Source organism: Ipomoea nil, unplaced genomic scaffold, assembly GCF_001879475.1.
Source record: "Ipomoea nil cultivar Tokyo-kokei standard unplaced genomic scaffold, Asagao_1.1 scaffold1834, whole genome shotgun sequence".
Taxonomy (NCBI): domain Eukaryota; kingdom Viridiplantae; phylum Streptophyta; class Magnoliopsida; order Solanales; family Convolvulaceae; genus Ipomoea; species Ipomoea nil.
Window position 1 is genome coordinate 3,972,642 of NW_017618262.1, and position 19,753 is coordinate 3,992,394.

The following is a 19,753-nucleotide window of genomic DNA, read 5'->3' on the forward strand; positions in this document are numbered from 1 at the left end:
TTTAAAGAAGCTTTAATGACCTTCAAGGAGTCCAGCTTCCAATTTGTAATATAGTTTGCGAATCAAGTTTTCTGCATATGTAGAAAAATTGTTTCTACGTCTGACTGTTAGAAATGGTTTACCATTTCACCGATCTTTGATGTAATCGCTTCATGTTATGACTTAATGAATTAAGTACTTTATTTCTCAAAAACTCATAATATAAGACACATACACATGCAACATATGGTCTATAGTGCACTGTGAAACCTGATTCATGGTATAAAGATTGATATCATCCTCATTGGGTTGCATAGCTTGCCATCCATGAAGAGGATCTCGTGGTCTAGTATGGGTCGGGACGGAGCCAGAAATTCGGTTGAGGGGAGCGAAGAAGTAGGGACGAATTTAGAAATTTTTTTCAGTAAAGGCGAAACATTAAAACAAAAGAGATAATTTTAAAAAAAAACATCTCATTATTAATATAAAAGAATGTTATATATATGTGCGTGTATTAAGTATTAAAAAGCTATTAAAAACGTGACTGTGTTGAAACCAGGGAAGGAGTCAAAAAAACTGTTGAAGCCTAAAACTATGTTAATGCCAAGATTTGAACCCTTATCATTTACCATAACTCAACATGTGCTCAACCAACTAATTTAAATCAACTCTTATTAGCATTCAATTCAATAGTTTTATTTTACTAATACTAACACTAACACATGTACTATATATACATACAAAAATTATATATGGGGTAGGGTTGGGGTAAGGGGGCAGCTGCCCCCCCCCCCCCCCCTCCCTGGCTCCGTCCCTAAGTATGGGGCAAATTTTTCTATGAACTTGGGTCTACCTTGCAAGGTGGACTCGCGTTCAAAAGTACACAAATTACATGTTGAATGTTTACAATTTACATACTGAATATTAACAATTTTACATACTGAATATTCACAATTTAAATTGTGAACATTCAGTATGTAAATTGTTTATTTTGAATACGGGTACACCTTGCAATGTAGACCCATATCCATAACATAATTGTTGTTAATATGGGTCCAACGTCCACTTGTCATGCACATAGTTTAGGTTTAGCGAACGTTATGTCCATTAGACCCACTCAATGAATCTTCATTTAGGAGGTGTTTTGTTGGATGGAACATGTTTTTCAATGAAAATATTTTCTTTAAATTTGAAGAAAACTGTATTTTCCTTTGTTTGGATTGTTGGAAAACATTTTCCTTGCCCCCTCCCCCTCCCCCGTGATATTTTATTTTTTATGAAAAATGTTTTGAAACGCTAGTAGCTTAAAATAATAGCTTATTTTGAAACGATATCTTATGTAACGTTCTTTATCCTTATTATTTTTAATCAATGACATCATTTACCCCTCCCAATTAAATCATTTTTGGTATTTTTCTCTTCTCACATATTTCAAGGTAAAATGTGACCATTCTTTTTAACTACTTTTTTTTAAAGGACTGTATTAGATGTATTGTCGTATTGATGGTACTCATATAGTAGCGTGCAGTGCATCCTTGAGGTTGATCAAGTGCGATATATAAGGAGGGAGAAAAGGAATTCCTACTTTCACTGTTATGACAGCGTATGACTTTGAAATGCGTTTTACTTTTATATTTGTTGGATGGGAATGATCAGCACACGATACACGTGTATTTTTTTATTGCAATTAATACCCTATCAATGAACTTTCCCAAACCCCCACAAGGTATCATATTCATATTACTTTAACTCAAATAAAAAGCATATAATTTGATTCCTTATAAAAGTTTAGTAATATGTCAATCAACGAAAATTTAAGTGAGACCTCTATTGAGATGAAGGAGATTCGTAACAATATTGCTACTTCATTATGGGATGCTAGATCATGATTATGCTAATAGTTTCATTTCAAAATGTTAAATTTTAATATGTAAACAAACCTATTTAAAATTACAACTATTTACATTTTATGGAGATGTATTTTTTAATCTTTTTACATTTATCAGTTTATCAAAAAACTAATTTTACGAAACACATTTAAGCATAATAAACTAGTTTAACAACTCTTCCGTTTGTAGCTTATACTTTTTCAGCTTTCAGCTACTTTTTTCAGCTATGTTTGCCAACCATAGCATATGTCTATACTATCCTCAATAAAATGAAATAGATAAATCATATATATGACATGTCTATTTATTAAGTTACTCATTAAAAAATATAAGAAAAAGTGTCAAATTAACCATCTAAGTCAAGTCGATGGTGCAATCGGGTTCCCTAAGTGAAAGAAGCTTAATTTAAGTCCCCTAAACTGATAAAATTGTTCAATTAAGTCCAATTTAACTTGTTTATCACGTTAAATTGATGTGGTGTTGACACGAGTCATTTTTATTTTATTTTTAAAACAATTCTTTTTTATTTATTAAAAATTAAAAATATTATTTATTATAAATAAATTAATTAATTTAAAAATGTTTTAAAAAAAACAGCCACTGGTTGTACGCACCGGACAGCTGGCGGTTGTTCTTTTTTTAATTAATTAATTTATTATAATAAATACTATTTTTAATTTTTAATAAATAACAAATATTTGTTTTAAAAAATAAAAAGGACACATGTCAACACCATATCGATTTAACATGATAAACAAGTTAAATTGAACTTAATTGAACAATTTTACCGATTTAAAGGACTTGAATAAAGTTTTTTTTTTTTTTTTTCACTTTGGATCCAATTACACTATCCATTTAACTTAGGGGGCCAATTTTACACTTTTTTTCAAAAACATATATGAGTCATATTTGTATTCTAATATTTATGTTAAACTTTAGTCATATTTTATTTTATAAAGTTCAACGTCCGTTTGAAACTAGGAAAATGTTTTCTGGAAAATGAGTCATTTTTCATAAAACATTTTCCTTTCCGGTGTTTGGCTGCACAACGGAAAACTGTCTTTGTATATTTGGTTTAGTTTCCAGAAAATAAATAGAAAAATGATCAAAATTGTATACTTCAATTATTTTTATTTCTTCAATTACTTTTTACTTTTTATATTATTTGATAAGTTCATTTTTAAAATTTTATACCATGATGTGTTCTTCTACCACTTTTTCTTCCTAAAATGTTATGCTCTGTAGTTGTTGTTGTTGTTTTTTTTTTTTTTTTTTTTTTGACTTGCAATTCAGAAAAATAGAGTAATTCAATCAAAACAAATAAGCACATGAACCCAAAACAACCACTTCCATTTCTACACAAATCAGAGGAATTTATTTCACAAAAAAAAAAAAAAAAAATCTCAGTTCATCACTGGTTTCTGTCTGCAGTCGGAAACCAGTGAATTTGGTTTCCAGCTGCGAGCCAGAAACCATCACAGGTTTCTGATGCAGAAACCTCTCTGGTTTCCACATCGGAAACCAGTACTGCAGAAACCAGTCATCGGAAACCTCTCTGGGTTTCGCATCGAAAACCAGAGCCTTTGGTTCCGATGCGGGAACCAGTGATGAGGAAGTTTCCGGTGGAGTTTTTCTGGTGATGGATTTGTTGTTGGAGCTTGTTCTTGCGTTGATGGATGCATGGAGATGGCAAGTGCTACATTTGAATGAAGATGGAAAATGACTTCCCCAAAAAAAGGGGAAGTCATTTTCCGGAAAAGTGGGGTGATTTTCCATTAACTTTGAGTTATTTTCCTTTGACTCCTATTTTCCTTGCTTAGCCAAACACCAAAAACCCGGAAAATGATTTCTATAAATCATTTTCCGGATTTCCAAACACACCCAAATGTAAGAGCAAATTTCACTTTTGGGGTGCGTTTGAAAACCCGAAAAAGGAGTTCCGAAAAATGTTTTCAAAGTTTTCAGTGTTTAGCAAGAGGGTGGGAAAAATTTCAAAAAAAAAAAAAAGCAAGAGGGTGGGAAATGTGGTCAATGGAAAATGATGCACTAGTCAAAGGAAAATATGTATATTTTGGGGAAAAATGACTTTTCCTTTTTTTTTTTTTTTTTGGAAGTCATTTTCCAAGGGATGCACATGCAAAATTTTCGGGCCTAATTTTTTGCGAGTTGGCCCACCAAACCTGCAGGCTAGGGTTCATGCCACCAAAGCCATGGGGCGGCGAGCCCCGCGAGCCGATTCGCGATATTTTTTTTAATTCAAAGTTTAAAAAAAAAATATATGAATAATATTAAATTTTTTGTATTTAAAAATTAAAAAGTTACATTTTTAAAATGTTATTATATATATATATATATATATATATATATATATATATATATATATATATATATATATATATATATATATATATTTAATATTTGAAGTGTCCATGTTTGGCAATCAGCAGTTAGCTCTTCAATATTAGTATATATTTAATATTTTATGTCCTAATTTTTATTTGCTCTCCTTTATGTCACGTATTTGATCGACAATTATAATCAATCTTGACTATATTATCTTGCATGTGTAAACTTAGAATTGCCTATTTAAATACACAAATTCAACATTCAATTATCTATGCATGAACAATTCCAATATAATCTTGTCTTGATATACCTTAAAGTATTTATTTTTAAAAAAACATTAGGCATTATCCCAATCGCGCAATGCGCGTAAAAAACTAGTATATATATAAAAAGTGCTATTTAGAAAACAATTTTATCAAAAGTATCAAACAATTAAAATTTTGAAGTATTCAATTCTTTTTATTTTCTTACTCATTTTCTGGAAAATGAACTAAACACATAAAGACAGTTTTCCATTGTGTAGCCAAACACCAGAAAGGAAAATATTTTCTGGAAAATGACTAATTTTTCAGAAAATATTTTCCAGAAGTCATTTTCATGCTTTCCAAACGGAGCTTTAATTATTTACTATTGTGATATTAACACCTTTAGTTATATTATTTTTATTGACTTTTATTTGCTTACTAGCATTTTGTACGCGCGATGCACGAAAACCTATGCCCAATATTAAAATATTGTTAAGTAACTAAATTTAAAAAATTAGTTACTTTAAAATTATATTTCGCCAATTCCTTAAAGTGATGCTACTTTTTGAATTATCATATATTTGAATAATGTAGTGATCAAAACAATATATATATATATATATATATATATATATATATATATATATATATATATATATATATATATAATTTAACATTCATATAAATATTTAATTAAAATATAATTTATAATTAAATTAGTTGTTATATGATAATTTTAATAAAATGATAATTAAAAATAGGAAAAGATATGATAGATGTAGATGTATAGTAAGATTGGTGGATATATTAAATACTAACGGTGTTATAACGGTGTAAGAGTGATTTTGTCCAATACAAATAAAATGTACAACAATTAAAGCAAAATGTATATATTTATTAGTATATAAAAAAGGGACAAAAATCAAGGACATAACTTGTATTGGCACATATTATGTTTTTAGATTAGATTATTAACACAATCAATCATTCATTGTTTTTAGAAAATTTCAAAAATGCAAACAGACCAAAATGTAGATGTGTTTGAAAATCAAGAAAATGATTTTTTAGAAAATAAGTCATTTTCCCTAAAACCTTTTCATTTATAAGTGTGTTTGGAAACCTGGGAAATGACTTCTAAAAAATGACTTATTTTTTTAGAAAATAGCTTCATTTTCAATGTTTGGTTGCATTATGAAAAACTGTCTTGATGTGTTTTGTTCATTTGAAAAATAAGTAAAATAGTATAATTAAACATTTTAATTGTTTTATTTAGAATTTAGAATATAAAAATATTAATAATATTATTAAAAAAATTCAACGAAAAATGAATTCTATTGACTTGATTTTCCAAGCACATCCAAACATTAGAAAGCCGAAAACAATTTTCAGAAATCATTTTTCAGGTTTCTAAACCCATCCGGCAGTGTCTTTGAGGCTGAGGGTATTTTTGACACTGATACATAATAACGGGGTGTCCAAAGTAATTAACAGTGGATTCAGAGGTTTTGGGGGGATCTGATTTTCTTCGCAAACACCCTCTTCCATCTTCATCAATTCGTGTAATACTGCAACACCAATCGGCTTAGACTATAACGAAGAAATTCTGAGAACCAATAGAAGAGAGCAGTGATGAGATCTTTTTACATTCTTTTGATTTCTTCAATTCTTCTCTACAGCTGTATGCATATTACCAAAGCTGAGGTCATTACGCTCACAGCTGAAACCTTCAATGATAAGGTAACAATAAAGAAGCTATGATTTTGATTTTTTGGTTCATACAGTTGCTGATGGTACTGTTATTTGTCAAAGATCGAACGTTTTACTTCAGGAATAGATAGGGTTTATGGTTTAATTCCAGATGCTTTTCATATTTGGCTTTAGCCAGTTTCCTTTGAGAAATTTGATATTTAGTTCTTTTGATTTTAAATTAGAATTTAATCATTAGTGTCACATTCTCCATTATTGATTGTTGAACTGTTAGTTCTTTTTTTGAGTGAGCAAATGGAATGGTTTAATATAGATTTACATCATGCTGAAAAAGGGAAAATACTAGATGGCTAATTCCTCCATCCCAAGCCAGTTCCGGAATCACTATGTAGTAGACTAGTAGGATTTCCCAACTTGGGGAGAAAAAGGAATATGAACTCACCAATTGTGTGCTACACAACATGGTACTAAGAATTGGTTTAGAGTAGATTTAAGGTGTAGAACTGAATGATTAAAATGATGGGGATGCAGTGTTATATAAGTTATTTGCTTTAAACTATTTTTTATGAGTGTTTTTTTTGTTCATTTCTTTAGAATGATGCATGGTACGTGGTGTTAGTATCCTCACTGCCATTATTTAATTGTTTATTAATTCTACTTACGTTGTTCTTGATCCCTAATTGATATGTTTTAAATGGTGTCATCATTTAGATAAATGAGAAGCATACTGCTTGGTTCGTGAAATTTTGTGTTCCTTGGTGCAAGCACTGGTAAGAATTTCAGTCTCCATCTCTTTGTTTCATATCTGTGCTTAAGATTATCCTGATTAGATATGTGACTTCTGTGTTATCATTATTCTCTTGAAATAATTAGCTAGCAGGAATGTAATGTTTAGGACATTATGTGATGGAGTGGATACCTTAGGTTGTCTGATTAAATCTTATTAAAATAGGTTCTTTGGACTATAGAGTTTTTCCCCTTACCTTTTGTGGGGTAGTGCAAATGTGAAGGGAGGATGCAGATTTCTTTTAGGATAAGTAATTTAAGACCTGACCACATGATATTGTAATACTCTTTAGTTTTTTTTCCTAGACATCCTTATATATCTGCATCAAAGAAGGTTTAGTGTAAGCCTTAACCTGATTTTTTTTTTTTTTTTTTTTTTTTTTTTTAACTTTTCCAGTAAAAACTTGGGAACATTATGGGAAGATGTAGGAAAGGCAACAGAAGGAGAGGATGAGATAGAGATTGGAGAGGTTGATTGTGGCACAAATAAACCTGTATGTCAAAAGGTTGATATCCATTCTTATCCAACATTCAAGCTCTTTTACAATGGAGAAGAGGTTGCCAAATATCAAGGTAAGAAATTGCTTTCTTTCATTTAATTGCATCAAGATTTCTATATTGACTATTGAGGGTGCTTGTAAGGCTTTCTTTCATTGTTATAGTTGGTTCTTACTGAGAAATTGACTTATTTATTATTTTCTCAGTTAGTATGGTGCCAATTTGAGTAAGAATGGTTATTTGTTTAAGAGGGGTTATATGAGATGGGACATTAGTCATTTGCATTGACCACATATTTACTGCCGTAGTGTTATAGAGTAAGGGGACAGGTTCTTTGCAAATTATTGTAGAGAAATGTCATTCTAGTTCTTATAGCCTTTTCCCTCCTGCTTAAATCCATGTAATCAGCAAGAGGTTGAGAACCTTTTACTTTTGTTTCTGTCATTTATGGTGTGCATTATTTGGGTAGAGCCTGAAAACCCTGAATTCCAAGCCCAAACTCATGGCACCCTATTTGGGTTGGGGCGGGGCGGGGGCGGGGGCGGGGGTTGATACCACCACCCCAGCCCAACAGAGATTGTGGATTTAACAGAGATAGTTAATTATGTTTTGCTAGAGTTCTGCATCCATTATAACCATTAAGAACTGCAAATTGTATGCATTGCCATGTTGCTAAAACTGGTAATTTTCATGCTTTCTCTGTGGGAGTATTTTCACTGTGGTCCCTATTCTTTACCCGTCATGACAGCCTAAACCCTAGTTTTAGAAATTACCCACTTGTCATTCCTCTTCCATTCAACATTACCTTCCTTCATCCATCTGTACCCTTTGACCATCTGTTAGTTACTGCTTCAGAATCTAATGAAAACATATATGTAAGAATTAAGATGCATGTGATTTCTAACTTTCCTCCCCCTCCCTTGTCTCCTGGAAAATTTTGGCCAGATAACGTTTAAATTAAAAAACAATGGAAATGTACCTGTGCTTCATCCTTTAAAAAAGTGGAGACATTTGCCCCCTAAAAGTTGCATATACAATGTCGAATGTTATGAAAAAAAAAAGCCTTCTACACTGGTATGGATTTGGAAATTGGAATGTTATGCTCTGAGCTGTGTCAAAAATATGCAAGTCTTAAAACCTCAAGTAAATTCATGGTTAGCTAATACCGGAGTCCAAATACTAAAGATAAGTCATTATGTAACTAATTAATTACTGATCATGTAGGGGTTGGTAGACCAAAAATTGTAGGGTAGGGAATAATTGTCAAGGCTTAAGATAAATGAAAACTTATTGTGGTAATTGTAGAAGTGTGTTGTTCAGATCAAACCAATGATTGAGAATTGTTGTATTTGTGGAATTTGATGATATTTTGGACATTATCTGCTATGTTTGCTTGTGCTGATGGATTTATGAGTAGAAGAAAATCTGACATTACATATATGCCCTACTTCTTCACGTTGTGTTGTAATAGGTCAAAGGGATGTGGAGTCACTCAAACTGTTTGCATTAGAAGAAGCAGAAAAGGCAGAAAGGAAAGCAGAAAGCGGCGAGGATAAAGAAGAATTATAATTGATGGATACGAGAACAGGGGATGAGAATTTTCTAGGCCAAGCATGGCACTTTAGATTGATTGGATAATGCCTTTAGTTTTGTTTTGCTTCTTTTTCTGGTTACAGATTTTCTTGTTAAAATAGATTAGATATCACGTTTTATTAAATCAAATTCAGTTAGTTCTCTGCGGTATTTTTTGCATTCTAATTCCATATTCCCATCTATACCAATGTGAACCGTGAGATCTGACATGAATACTTTTGGACCTTGTAATTTACTCTGATGTTGCAGTCACAATTAGTTGTGGTTAATTTTTATAATGTATTATTCAGCGAATCAGTGAAGATCACAGAAAAACACGAGGCTAAGATTTGACTGTGAGGCACAACCATAGGAAGAGTTACAAATTAAAGCTAGAAATTTTTAAAGATGTGAAAAGCAAGCACAATCAGTTAGCAGTTCAAACTTTAAACTCATACAAAATTGAAAAACTATTGCACGCCTAAAAATAAACTACAAATGGACAGCCCATTGTAGGGAGAGATTCACACCAACTCACTAAAATCCATCACTAACCCACAAAATGGGCAAGAAAGGCACAATGGGAGGAACATCTGGAGCCTAATACAAAACTAACATAAAAGTCTGACAAAATTTTAAATAACAAAAGCAAATAAATCCCTTCAAGCAAACAATCCTCATTTCTTCTTCTGGGCAGCCTTGGTGACCTTGGCACCAGTTGGATCCTTCTTGTCAACATTCTTGATAACACCAACTGCAACTGTTTGTCTCATGTCCCTCACAGCAAAACGACCAAGTGGTGGGTACTCAGAGAAGGTTTCAACAACCATGGGCTTGGTGGGAAGCATCTTCACCATACCGGCATCACCATTCTTCAGGAACTTGGGCTCCTTCTCCAGCTCCTTACCAGACCGTCTATCAATCTTGGTCAAAAGTTCAGCAAACTTGACTGCAATGTGGGAGGTGTGGCAGTCCAGCACAGGAGCATATCCATTACCGATCTGCCCGGGGTGGTTCATGATGATGACCTGAGAGGTGAAGCTCGCAGCTCCTTTGGCTGGGTCATCCTTAGAGTTTGAGGCAACATAACCACGCTTAAGATCCTTCACAGCAACGTTCTTCACATTGAACCCAACATTGTCACCGGGAAGTGCCTCCTGAAGGGCTTCGTGGTGCATTTCAACAGACTTAACTTCAGTGGTAAGACCAGAAGGTCCAAATGTAACAACCATACCCGGCTTCAGGACACCAGTCTCCACACGACCCACAGGGACAGTACCAATACCACCGATCTTGTACACATCCTGAAGTGGAAGTCGGAGGGGCTTGTCAGATGGCCTCTTGGGCTCATGGATCAGATCAAGAGCCTCAAGGAGGGTTGGACCCTTGTACCAGTCAAGGTTGGTTGACCTCTCAATCATGTTGTCTCCCTCAAAACCAGAGATGGGAACAAATGGAATCTTATCAGGGTTGTATCCCACCTTCTTCATGTAGGATGAGACTTCCTTCACAATTTCATCGTACCTGGCCTTTGAGTATTTGGGGGTAGTGGCATCCATCTGCAGAAACCAAAGTAAACAAGGTTAGATATCATCATTTAATAAAATGGATAGTAGATACATTTCATATGTTACCAACTCATAGATAAACTAAAGCTAACCTTGTTACAGCAGCAAATCATTTGCCTCACACCAAGGGTGAAAGCAAGCAAAGCATGCTCACGGGTCTGTCCATCCTTGGAAATACCAGCCTCAAAACCACCAGTGGTGGAGTCAATGATGAGGACAGCACAGTCTGCCTGTGAGGTACCAGTAATCATGTTTTTGATAAAGTCACGATGTCCAGGGGCATCAATGACAGTGCAGTAGTACTTGGTGGTCTCAAATTTCCACAAGGCAATATCGATGGTGATACCACGTTCCCTCTCAGCTTTGAGCTTGTCAAGCACCCAAGCATACTTGAATGACCTCTTGTTCATCTCAGCAGCTTCTTTCTCAAACCTCTCAATAACACGCTTGTCAATTCCTCCAAGCTTGTAGATCAAGTGACCAGTAGTGGTCGACTTACCAGAGTCAACGTGGCCAATGACCACAATGTTAATGTGAACCTTCTCCTTACCCATTCTGTTCTATTTAGCAAAACCTACCATGGTTAAAAAAAACATTTTTAAAAAACATGTTAATGGGTGATGCACATGAAATACAACATTATAAGTAAAACAAAAACTTAAGTGACTGTTATAAAAAAATTCAAAGGTCAAATACACATAAAATCAACACTTTTAGTAATAATGCATCTAGAATAGGTTGCAGCAGTTAATAATTTATGAAGAAAAGTTAATTGATAACTGAACAAGGCTCAACTAAACAGATTTGGCTACACACAAAGAAAGGTTATACGCAGTGAACAAATTCAATTAATGAATATTCAAAAATCTCTAAGGAATCAAACAATAAAAGCTTCAAATTTAATGATGAAATTAGATTCAGTAATCAATATCTATAACAAACAATTTAAACACGATTAAAAGCTGGCCACAAATCCATTAACACCATTATACATAGATTTCAAATGGTAACCACATGATTCCATACAATCTTTTACACTTATCACCTCAAAGAGAAGATATCAATAGAGCTAATTAAATGAACCTCAAAGAGAAGATATCAATAGAGCTAATTAAATGAACCTCAAAGAGAAGATATCAATAGAGCAAATTCATCAAATAACCCAAATCTAAGCAGATCTATCGATAAGTAACAAAAGTAACATGCAAATCAGCTAAAGTATAATCTAGTCCAGTAACTACGAATTTCACCTAAAAAAACAGCGAGAAAAGCAACGTCATTAACATTAATTTAAATAACTAATCACAAATCTAGTTAACAAAACATATCGATATGCAATTACACGAATTTCACCTCAAACAAACAGCGAGAAAAGCAACATCATTAACATTAATTCAAGTAATTAAGCATAAATCTAGTTATAAAAACATATCGATATGCAATTACACGAATTTCACCTAAAAAACAGCGAGAAAATCAACATCATTAACATTAATTCAAGTAATTAAGCATAAATCTAGTTATCAAAACATATCGATATGGAATTAAAACCTATAAACAGCACGGCTAAGTGTGAAAATCAAATAACAGAAACACATACCGATATCAAGATGCAAAGAGAGAGTGAGAGGACTCTAGACTGGAGAGCACAAGAAAAGATATAGAGTCCGTAAGAGGGAGAGAATGAAGAGAGGCAATGCGGGGCTTATAAATCAAGTTCAGGGGGTGAGATGAGATTAGGGTTTTTCATGGACCGTTGGATTGAATGATCGACGATCCACAGGTGCGATGCCTTTTTGGTCAGCCGCTTGGACAGTATCCCGCTTTCCCAGTTCGTTTGTATTAATTCCTCTAAAATTGCTATCACATCCTTATAATTATCACTAATTATCATGCGGGTCTCCTCTTTCATGTTTTCTTTTCCTTTTAATCCTTTCCTTTTGGGTATAATTTCAATTTAACCCTTATAATTTCACTAATTGATCAATTTAAACTCTTTGGCCTATAGTAATTTTCTCTTTTTCCCACGTTTTCAACATGAACGGTGAACCCATTTTTCCTTTATCTTATACAATTATTTTAAAAAGAGAAAATTGTAAAAAACGCCCCTCTATAATATGCCAATTATCAATGTCACCCCTGAATTATGAGTGGTGTAAATGTTGCTCCTCAATTATCAAAACGGTGCACATATAGCCCCTCCCGTAACAGACATGTGGTTCCCCGTTAGTGTATGACACCGTTAAGTCGGAGTAAATATGTAATTTAGTTGTTTTTTCCCTCTCTTGATTCGAAGTACCAGCGATGGACAGCGGTGGGGAACCACAGGTCCGTTACGGGAGGGGCTATATGTGCACCATTTTGATAATTGAGGGGCAATATTTACACTACTCATAATTCAGGGGTGACATTGATAAATGGCATATTATATAGGGGCATTTTTTACAATTTTCCCTTTTAAAAATTGAAAAGAAAAAATAGTTTTGGTTATTGAATTATTGGAGTTATTTTTTTTTTTTTTGTCCTAGATTTATTAGGCGTTGAACACTTTTAGTTCTCCATAAAAAAAATTATCAATTTGTAGCCACGCTTATTGGTTGTTGGACACTTTTAGTCCTCTGTCAACTTTCTCGTTTGTTCACCGTTAAAATGAATGATGTTTTTGTCATTTCACGTGTTCTTTTTCTCAAACCTTATTTTTTTCTTCAAGCCCCCTCCTAGCCTCCCCTGCTCCACTGATTACATCTATCGTCTACACCACCGTCGCCCCATCCCTTACATTTTCTCGCATTCATCTGCCTTCGACAAGCCTCCAAATTTGCAGCTCTTCGAACATAAGGCTTCAACAATTTGCAGCACCTAGAATAGAAGCCCAAATCTCGCATGTTCGTATTCAATCCCCTGCTAAATACCCCTCGTCCCTCCTTCTCCATTCGCAATTTCAATCTAAACCTTAATCAGATATAGGCTTCAACAGGTGATTTCTTTTACCAAGACCTGCTCGCAATCATTCTCCGATGTGAATCTAAGCAGTATATGCCCCACATCTAGTGCTCTGATGTACGCCGAACCAGAGAGATGGAAGAACGCTTGGAATGTTCAGGTGGAGAGAGAGTATGTTGCTAGACCACTTTTCCAAAATGCGGCATTCTCATATTCTGGATGAAGAAGAGGAATGTTTTTGTCTCGGAAACCTCTGTTTTCAAGGAACTCAACATTCACCTTTTCGGTCTGGTTTCACATCTAGAGTTCCAAGGCGTTCAAAGATGGCAGCTATGGCGGTTGTGGCTATGGAGGCGGTGGTAGTAGCAGAAGTGGAGGTCTTCTCCGGCGGTGGCAGCTATGGCGGTTGCGGCAAGGATGCCTAGTGGCAAATCTTTGTGAAAAATAAGGTTTGCTTCAATGCATAACTTTGTGCAAAATAGGCAAATCTCACGAAGAAATTGGAGTATGTAGATGATGGTGGCAATGGTGGTTTCAGCTGTCGATGGCTAATTGATGTAGTCTGGATATTTGAGCTCTTCATTTTGCTTCTGTTTCGCAATTTTACCCCCAAAACTCAATAGTAAAGAAATATCTTTTCTGGCGGCAGCTTCCAATAAGATGTCTTCATCTTCTGGCGCATCCCCTTACCTGGTAACTTCAACGCGTCCCCTTACCCCTGCTCCTTTACGTTCAAGGCCTGCGCCTGTGTCCTTGCACGATTACAGACGACCCAAATCCATGTCGGCGTTGTCTGGTTGGGGTTCAGCTCTAATATCATGCTGAACTTTGCTCGATGCATATGCGAAATGCGGGGACCTGGATCACGCTCGCAAGGTGTTTGAAGAAATAGAGACGATAGATGTAGCTAGCTGACTATCCTCGGTCAACAAAAGAAGATAACTGACTATTTTTTTTTTTTAGGGAGAGGGGGAGGGGGTATACCCCGCTAGCTAGCTGCTTCTCTCAGTAAACAGCAAGACACGATCATTGCTCAAAAGAGCATCAATGCTACTGGGAGGGGAATTAAATTCAATCCAGTCGCAGGATCTTTGAGGAGCAATCTTGGCCAGCTGATCCGCCACACTATTAAGCTCTCGTGGGGAATAATTTATCTCAATTCTCCACTCTCTCGCCAACCATTGCTTGCACAGCTCTACAATGATACCACATTCGCCCTTGGGTTTGTTTCCTCCTTGTAGCCACTCAACAACATTCTTCGAGTCGCAAAGCACTTGAATTTTCTTGTTCCCTGAATTCCAGGCCCACTTGAGCCCTATGTAAACAGCCCAGAGCTCACCCTCTGTCGAGTTTGTCGTTCTGGTGGTGCAGCTGAAACCACCTAGCCAGTCTCCAGTATGCGTACGTAGAGCTCCTCCACATCCTGTCAGCAGGTCTCCTGAGATAAAGGATGCATCAGTTTGGAAAAGAGTCCATCCTTCCAGACGTCTGCACCACTCACGTTCCTCGTTATCCACAAGTCCAGGGAGTAGTTGTCTCTCAAACGCATTCTGAACGTCTTTGATTTGTTGTCTGATCCACATAACTTTCGCACCTCTCTCCCAGTTTTCATCTTTAAACACTGCGTTGCATCTCCATCGCCATAGCCACCAAGTTATAACAGCGAAATGTTCGTTCCACTTGCCAACCTTGTACTTATTCGTCTTTCCTGTCATATTAAGGTTGATCCAAGAATCAAAGTCCAAATTAAAGAATTTATTGCTAAACTCATTAGGTAAGAAAACTTCCCATAATTCCTTGGCTTTAATGCAGTCACGCAGGCAGTGAATCATATTCTCCTCCGCAGCATTGCAGCAAGGGCAACTTGCATCGTAGGTGAAACCTCTACGCTTCCTCTCCGAGTTTGTCATCAACCTTCCATGTTTGGTTGTCCAGATGAAAGCACTTATCTTTTTTGGAATTTTTAATTTCCAGATCATGTTCCACACCTTGTTAGTTTCCAGATGTGGGTTATTGGTTGCCAGGTCATATGCTGATGCCACCGAACATCTCCCGCTGCTCTCCTCCTTCCAGTATAATCTGTCTTCTAGTGGAATGGTGTCCACTAGAAGGTTTGCTGTGAAATCTTGAGTGAAGTCAATAATTCTAATGCCTTCATGAAGGATGTTGTTCGCAGTGCAAATCCCCTTCCACAGGTTTGAGCCTCCTTGTTTCCACGTAAATCCCTGGGTGGCGTCCTTACCATGCATGTACTTTTCCATGATGACTTTCACCCAAAGCTGTCTGCTCTCCGTAACTAGTCTCCAACCCATCTTCGTTAAAAACGCAAGGTTCATTTCATGAAGTCTTCGAAGCCCTAGACCCCCTTGACTTTTTGGTCGTGTAACCTTCTCCCAGCTTACTAGGTGCATCCCATTACCCCAAACGAACTTCCTGATCTTTTGTTCAATATTGTCACAAATTCCTTTCGGTAGAATGATTGACTGCATCATGTAATAAGGCATAGCAGAAAGAATGCTTTGAGCCAGAACCACACGCCCTGCTAATGTCAAGTGGCGTCCCTTCCATCCCTCTATTCTTTCATCCACTTTTTCAATGAGAGAAGTAAAAAGATTAAGGGTAACCCTTCCATGAATCGACGGCACACCTAAGTACCGCCCAAGGTTCTCCGTGTTAGCAAAGCCAGCTTCTTCTGTTATTTTTTGGGCAAGCCAAGTCTCAACATTCTTGGAAAAATGGATTTGGGATTTTTTGGGGCTCACCTTTTGTCCGGACATAATTTCAAAATTATGTAGACAATTTTTTAGAACCTTCATTTGCTCGACAGAGGCTTCTGCAATAAGAACCATGTCATCAGCAAAAAGTAAATGGGACAGTTCAGGGCCATACCTGGATAACTTCACTCCCTTCCACCTCTTGTTGATCACTTCATTTTTTATCATTCGACTCAGTCTTTCAATGCACAAGACAAACAAATATGGGGATATTGGATCCCCCTGCCGAAGTCCTCTCTTAGGTATAATCCAGTTAAGTTGGTCACCTTTCCAAAGAACTCCAAGACGCGGCGTACACACACATTCCATGATGATATTCAACCAGTGGTCGTTCAAACCCAATTCCTTAAGCGTTTCACGAAGGAATTTCCAGGAAATTCTATCGTATGCTTTCTCCAAATCGATTTTCATAACCATCGTTTTGACTCCCCCTCTTTTGGTTCGCATCGTGTGAAGGAGCTCCTGGTACACCGCTATATTATCAATAATTTGTCGATTTGGTACGAAGCTACTCTGCTCTTCACCAACAATGTTATTCATGAAAACCTTAAGCCTGTTAGTGATGACCTTAGTCATAACTTTATACTTGACGTTACACAGGCTTATTGGCCTAAATTGAGTAACGACCTCCGGATGCTTCACCTTAGGGATCAAGGCAATTAGGGTATCATTCCAATTCTCTGGCATTTTTGCCGTTGAAAAGAATTCCACCACCTTATCTGTGAGATCTTGACCAACAACATTCCATGCCTTCTGGTAGAAGCCGGCTTGAAACCCGTCCGGGCCGGGGGCTTTGTACGGAGCCATTTCAAAGAGAGCTTTCCTAACCTCATCTTTTGTGACCTCCCTGCAAAAATATTTTAGGTCTTCATCAGAAAGTTTAACATGATTATAATTCACATACCTTAGGTCAGCTGAGATTGGTTCGTCCGTAAAAAATTTTTGGAAATGATCTTGCACCATCTCCACCATCTTTCGATCGTCCTCAATCCAGTTCCCCTCCATAGTTTTAAGCCCTGCAACAAAAGTATTTGCCTTTCTAACTTTTGTTATGGCGTGGTAATATTTGGTGTTACGGTCTCCAGAAGCAATCCAATCAGCCCGAGATCGTTGGTGCCAATTTAGTTCCTCCATGTACAGAACATCTTCCAACTCTTTATTAAGCTTGGCTTCTAATTTAATCAAACCGCCATTACGCCCATAATTCTTAGCTCTCTGTATTCCATTTAGCCTTGCAGTAAGGTGACGCCTTCTTTTTTCAAGATCTCCTATTGCTTCTTTGCTCCAGTAAGTAAGAGTTTCTTTAGTTACCATCAACTTTTCATCAAAGTCACCATCATGCATTGAATTCCATGCTTGGTGCATAATGTTGTCAAACTGCTTATGTTTGGCCCAAACCGCACGGAATTGGAATCTTATTGCAGTATTTGAGCGCCTGTGCTCTGAAAAATTCAACTTGAGAGGGTTATGATCAGAAGTAAGGTTATTTAAGTGCGTGACACTTGCGTTTGGGAACAAGTCAATCCAATCTTCTGAACAAACACCTCGATCAAGCCGTGCTGCCTTAAAATTATCAGCATTAAGCCCTCTTCTCCAAGTAAACCGGGAACCCCTATAGCCTATATCAATTAGACCTTCTTTATTCATCCATTCAATAAAATCTTTACATCGACGGTCATTAAAAGTTTCGGGGCGGTTAACTTCCTCACTATTGGCTACAGAATTAAAATCACCTATGGCCATCCAAGGGAGATTAGTAGGATTCTGGCTCCTTCTCAAATCCTTCCAAAGGTTGCGCCTAAGGGCATGAGTGGGACTCCCATACACAAAAGCAATAGTCCAATGTCTTCTGTTCCCATCTTTAATATCCATACAAACAAACTGTGGATTTGTTCTGGTAACTTGAACCTGGAAACCATTATTCCAGAGTATCCAGATACCCCCGCTCATACCCACAGCTTCAATTCTTAACCACTGATCAAATCCAAGCTTGATGCAGGTTTCATCCGCCCCAACACCTGAACACTTAGTCTCAAACAGACAAAAACAATCAGGTTTATGCTGCCTTTTGATAGACATGGCGGCTCTCAAGAACCTCTTAGAGGCCGCCCCTTGGCAATTCCACGTTATAATGATCATGGGAACCAAGACAAAGGCGAGCAACACAAAAAAACAAGAGAAAGAAAACTCAGGCAGAAACCCCATTCAGGGCACCACCACTAGGATCTCTATCCGGACAGTCATGCCAAGGTTCCTCCTCCATTTGATTCTCAAGAGGATCAGGGGGATCACCATAGTGTTCGGAACCTTCCCCACTCGCCATTCCATGTGCAAGGGGAAGTTCTTCGTCATTATTAATTAACATACTAACCGTCGTTCTGTCCTTAAGGTTCCCACGAGCCACGGTATGAGAGGTTTCCGCTGCTGCCTGGTTACTTTTGGACTTGCGGCTTGGTTCGATTGTAGTCAGATTCTTCCCCGTTTGAGCCTTATCATTTGTATTAACAGTAGCCTTCTTAATATTGGTTCCATTATTAATTTGTTTCTCATTAACCTGTACATTGGGTCTTCTCCCTCTCTCCTTTCTTTTGCTCGAACTAGGGTCTGCATGGCCATTTTTCTCTGCTGTTCCACCAATTACAGTGGACCCCTCCATATGCTCCAAGATCTCCTCCTGTTCCTCCACTCTAAGCACCTCAAATCTTGACTCAGAACCCACAAATTGGTCAATGGTCTCTTTACCTTTAGTAATTTCATTCTTCTTTCCTTTCGTAGCATTGTTATAGCCGTTGGAGCCTTGATTCCCTTGAGCTTCCTTGTTTCCATTCATGGAGTTCTTTCCTTTCTGACCAAGATTTTGTCTGTATTGCCTTTTGGGTGCCAGCATCCATGCTCCATACCTCTCCGTGATTTCCGGTCTAATGACCAATGAAGGCTCAGTTTCCTTGTTCACTCGTTCGCCGGACTCCGACGTTGCACCGCCATGCTGCCTATCTCCCTCGCCATCATCCGCCATAGCTCCAGTGCTGCATTTATCAGCCGAATGCCCATACATTCCACACTTAAAGCAAATGAGATGGATACCTTCATATTCCACTGGCCATGTTCTCCGGCAGAGGGTGAATTTAGATCTAAGTGGCTTAGTAATATCCACCTCCACACACATTCTCGCAAATTTTCCTCTGGATGCTATGCTTGTCGCCTGATCAACATATTTGGCCACCCCAATCTGACTTCCGATCTTCTCCATAAACGGCGTGTCGTAGTACTCAACTGGAAGATCTGGGAAACTAACCCAAACAAGAACCCTCTCCGTTTTGTCAGTTTTAGGATTGAAATTTGGCCTCCAATCCTGAACTATCAAGTAATGATCCATTACTGACCAAGGACCGCCGTATTTAGCAAATTCGTAATCATCAATTGAGCTAAAGCGAACGAGGTAGTAT

At 36.8% G+C, this 19,753-nt stretch overlaps 2 protein-coding genes across 2 annotated transcripts; one reads left to right on the forward strand and one right to left on the reverse strand.

Annotated features, from left to right (window-relative positions):
* The first annotated feature begins 5,949 nt into the window (after positions 1 to 5,949).
* LOC109192865 (protein disulfide-isomerase 5-1) lies at positions 5,950 to 9,199 on the forward strand. The gene is made up of 4 exons (XM_019343577.1): positions 5,950 to 6,196; positions 6,878 to 6,936; positions 7,350 to 7,525; positions 8,922 to 9,199. Exons 1-4 carry the CDS (start codon positions 6,089 to 6,091, stop codon positions 9,017 to 9,019), a joined length of 441 nt encoding a protein of 146 aa, XP_019199122.1. The 5' UTR covers positions 5,950 to 6,088; the 3' UTR covers positions 9,020 to 9,199.
* A 206-nt stretch (positions 9,200 to 9,405) lies between these two features.
* On the reverse strand, positions 9,406 to 12,398 carry LOC109192863 (elongation factor 1-alpha-like). The gene is made up of 3 exons (XM_019343575.1): positions 12,191 to 12,398; positions 10,683 to 11,164; positions 9,406 to 10,581 (listed from the first exon to the last, which is right to left on the reverse strand). Exons 2-3 carry the CDS (start codon positions 11,142 to 11,144, stop codon positions 9,700 to 9,702), a joined length of 1,344 nt encoding a protein of 447 aa, XP_019199120.1. The 5' UTR covers positions 11,145 to 11,164; positions 12,191 to 12,398; the 3' UTR covers positions 9,406 to 9,699.
* Positions 12,399 to 19,753: the final 7,355 nt, after the last annotated feature.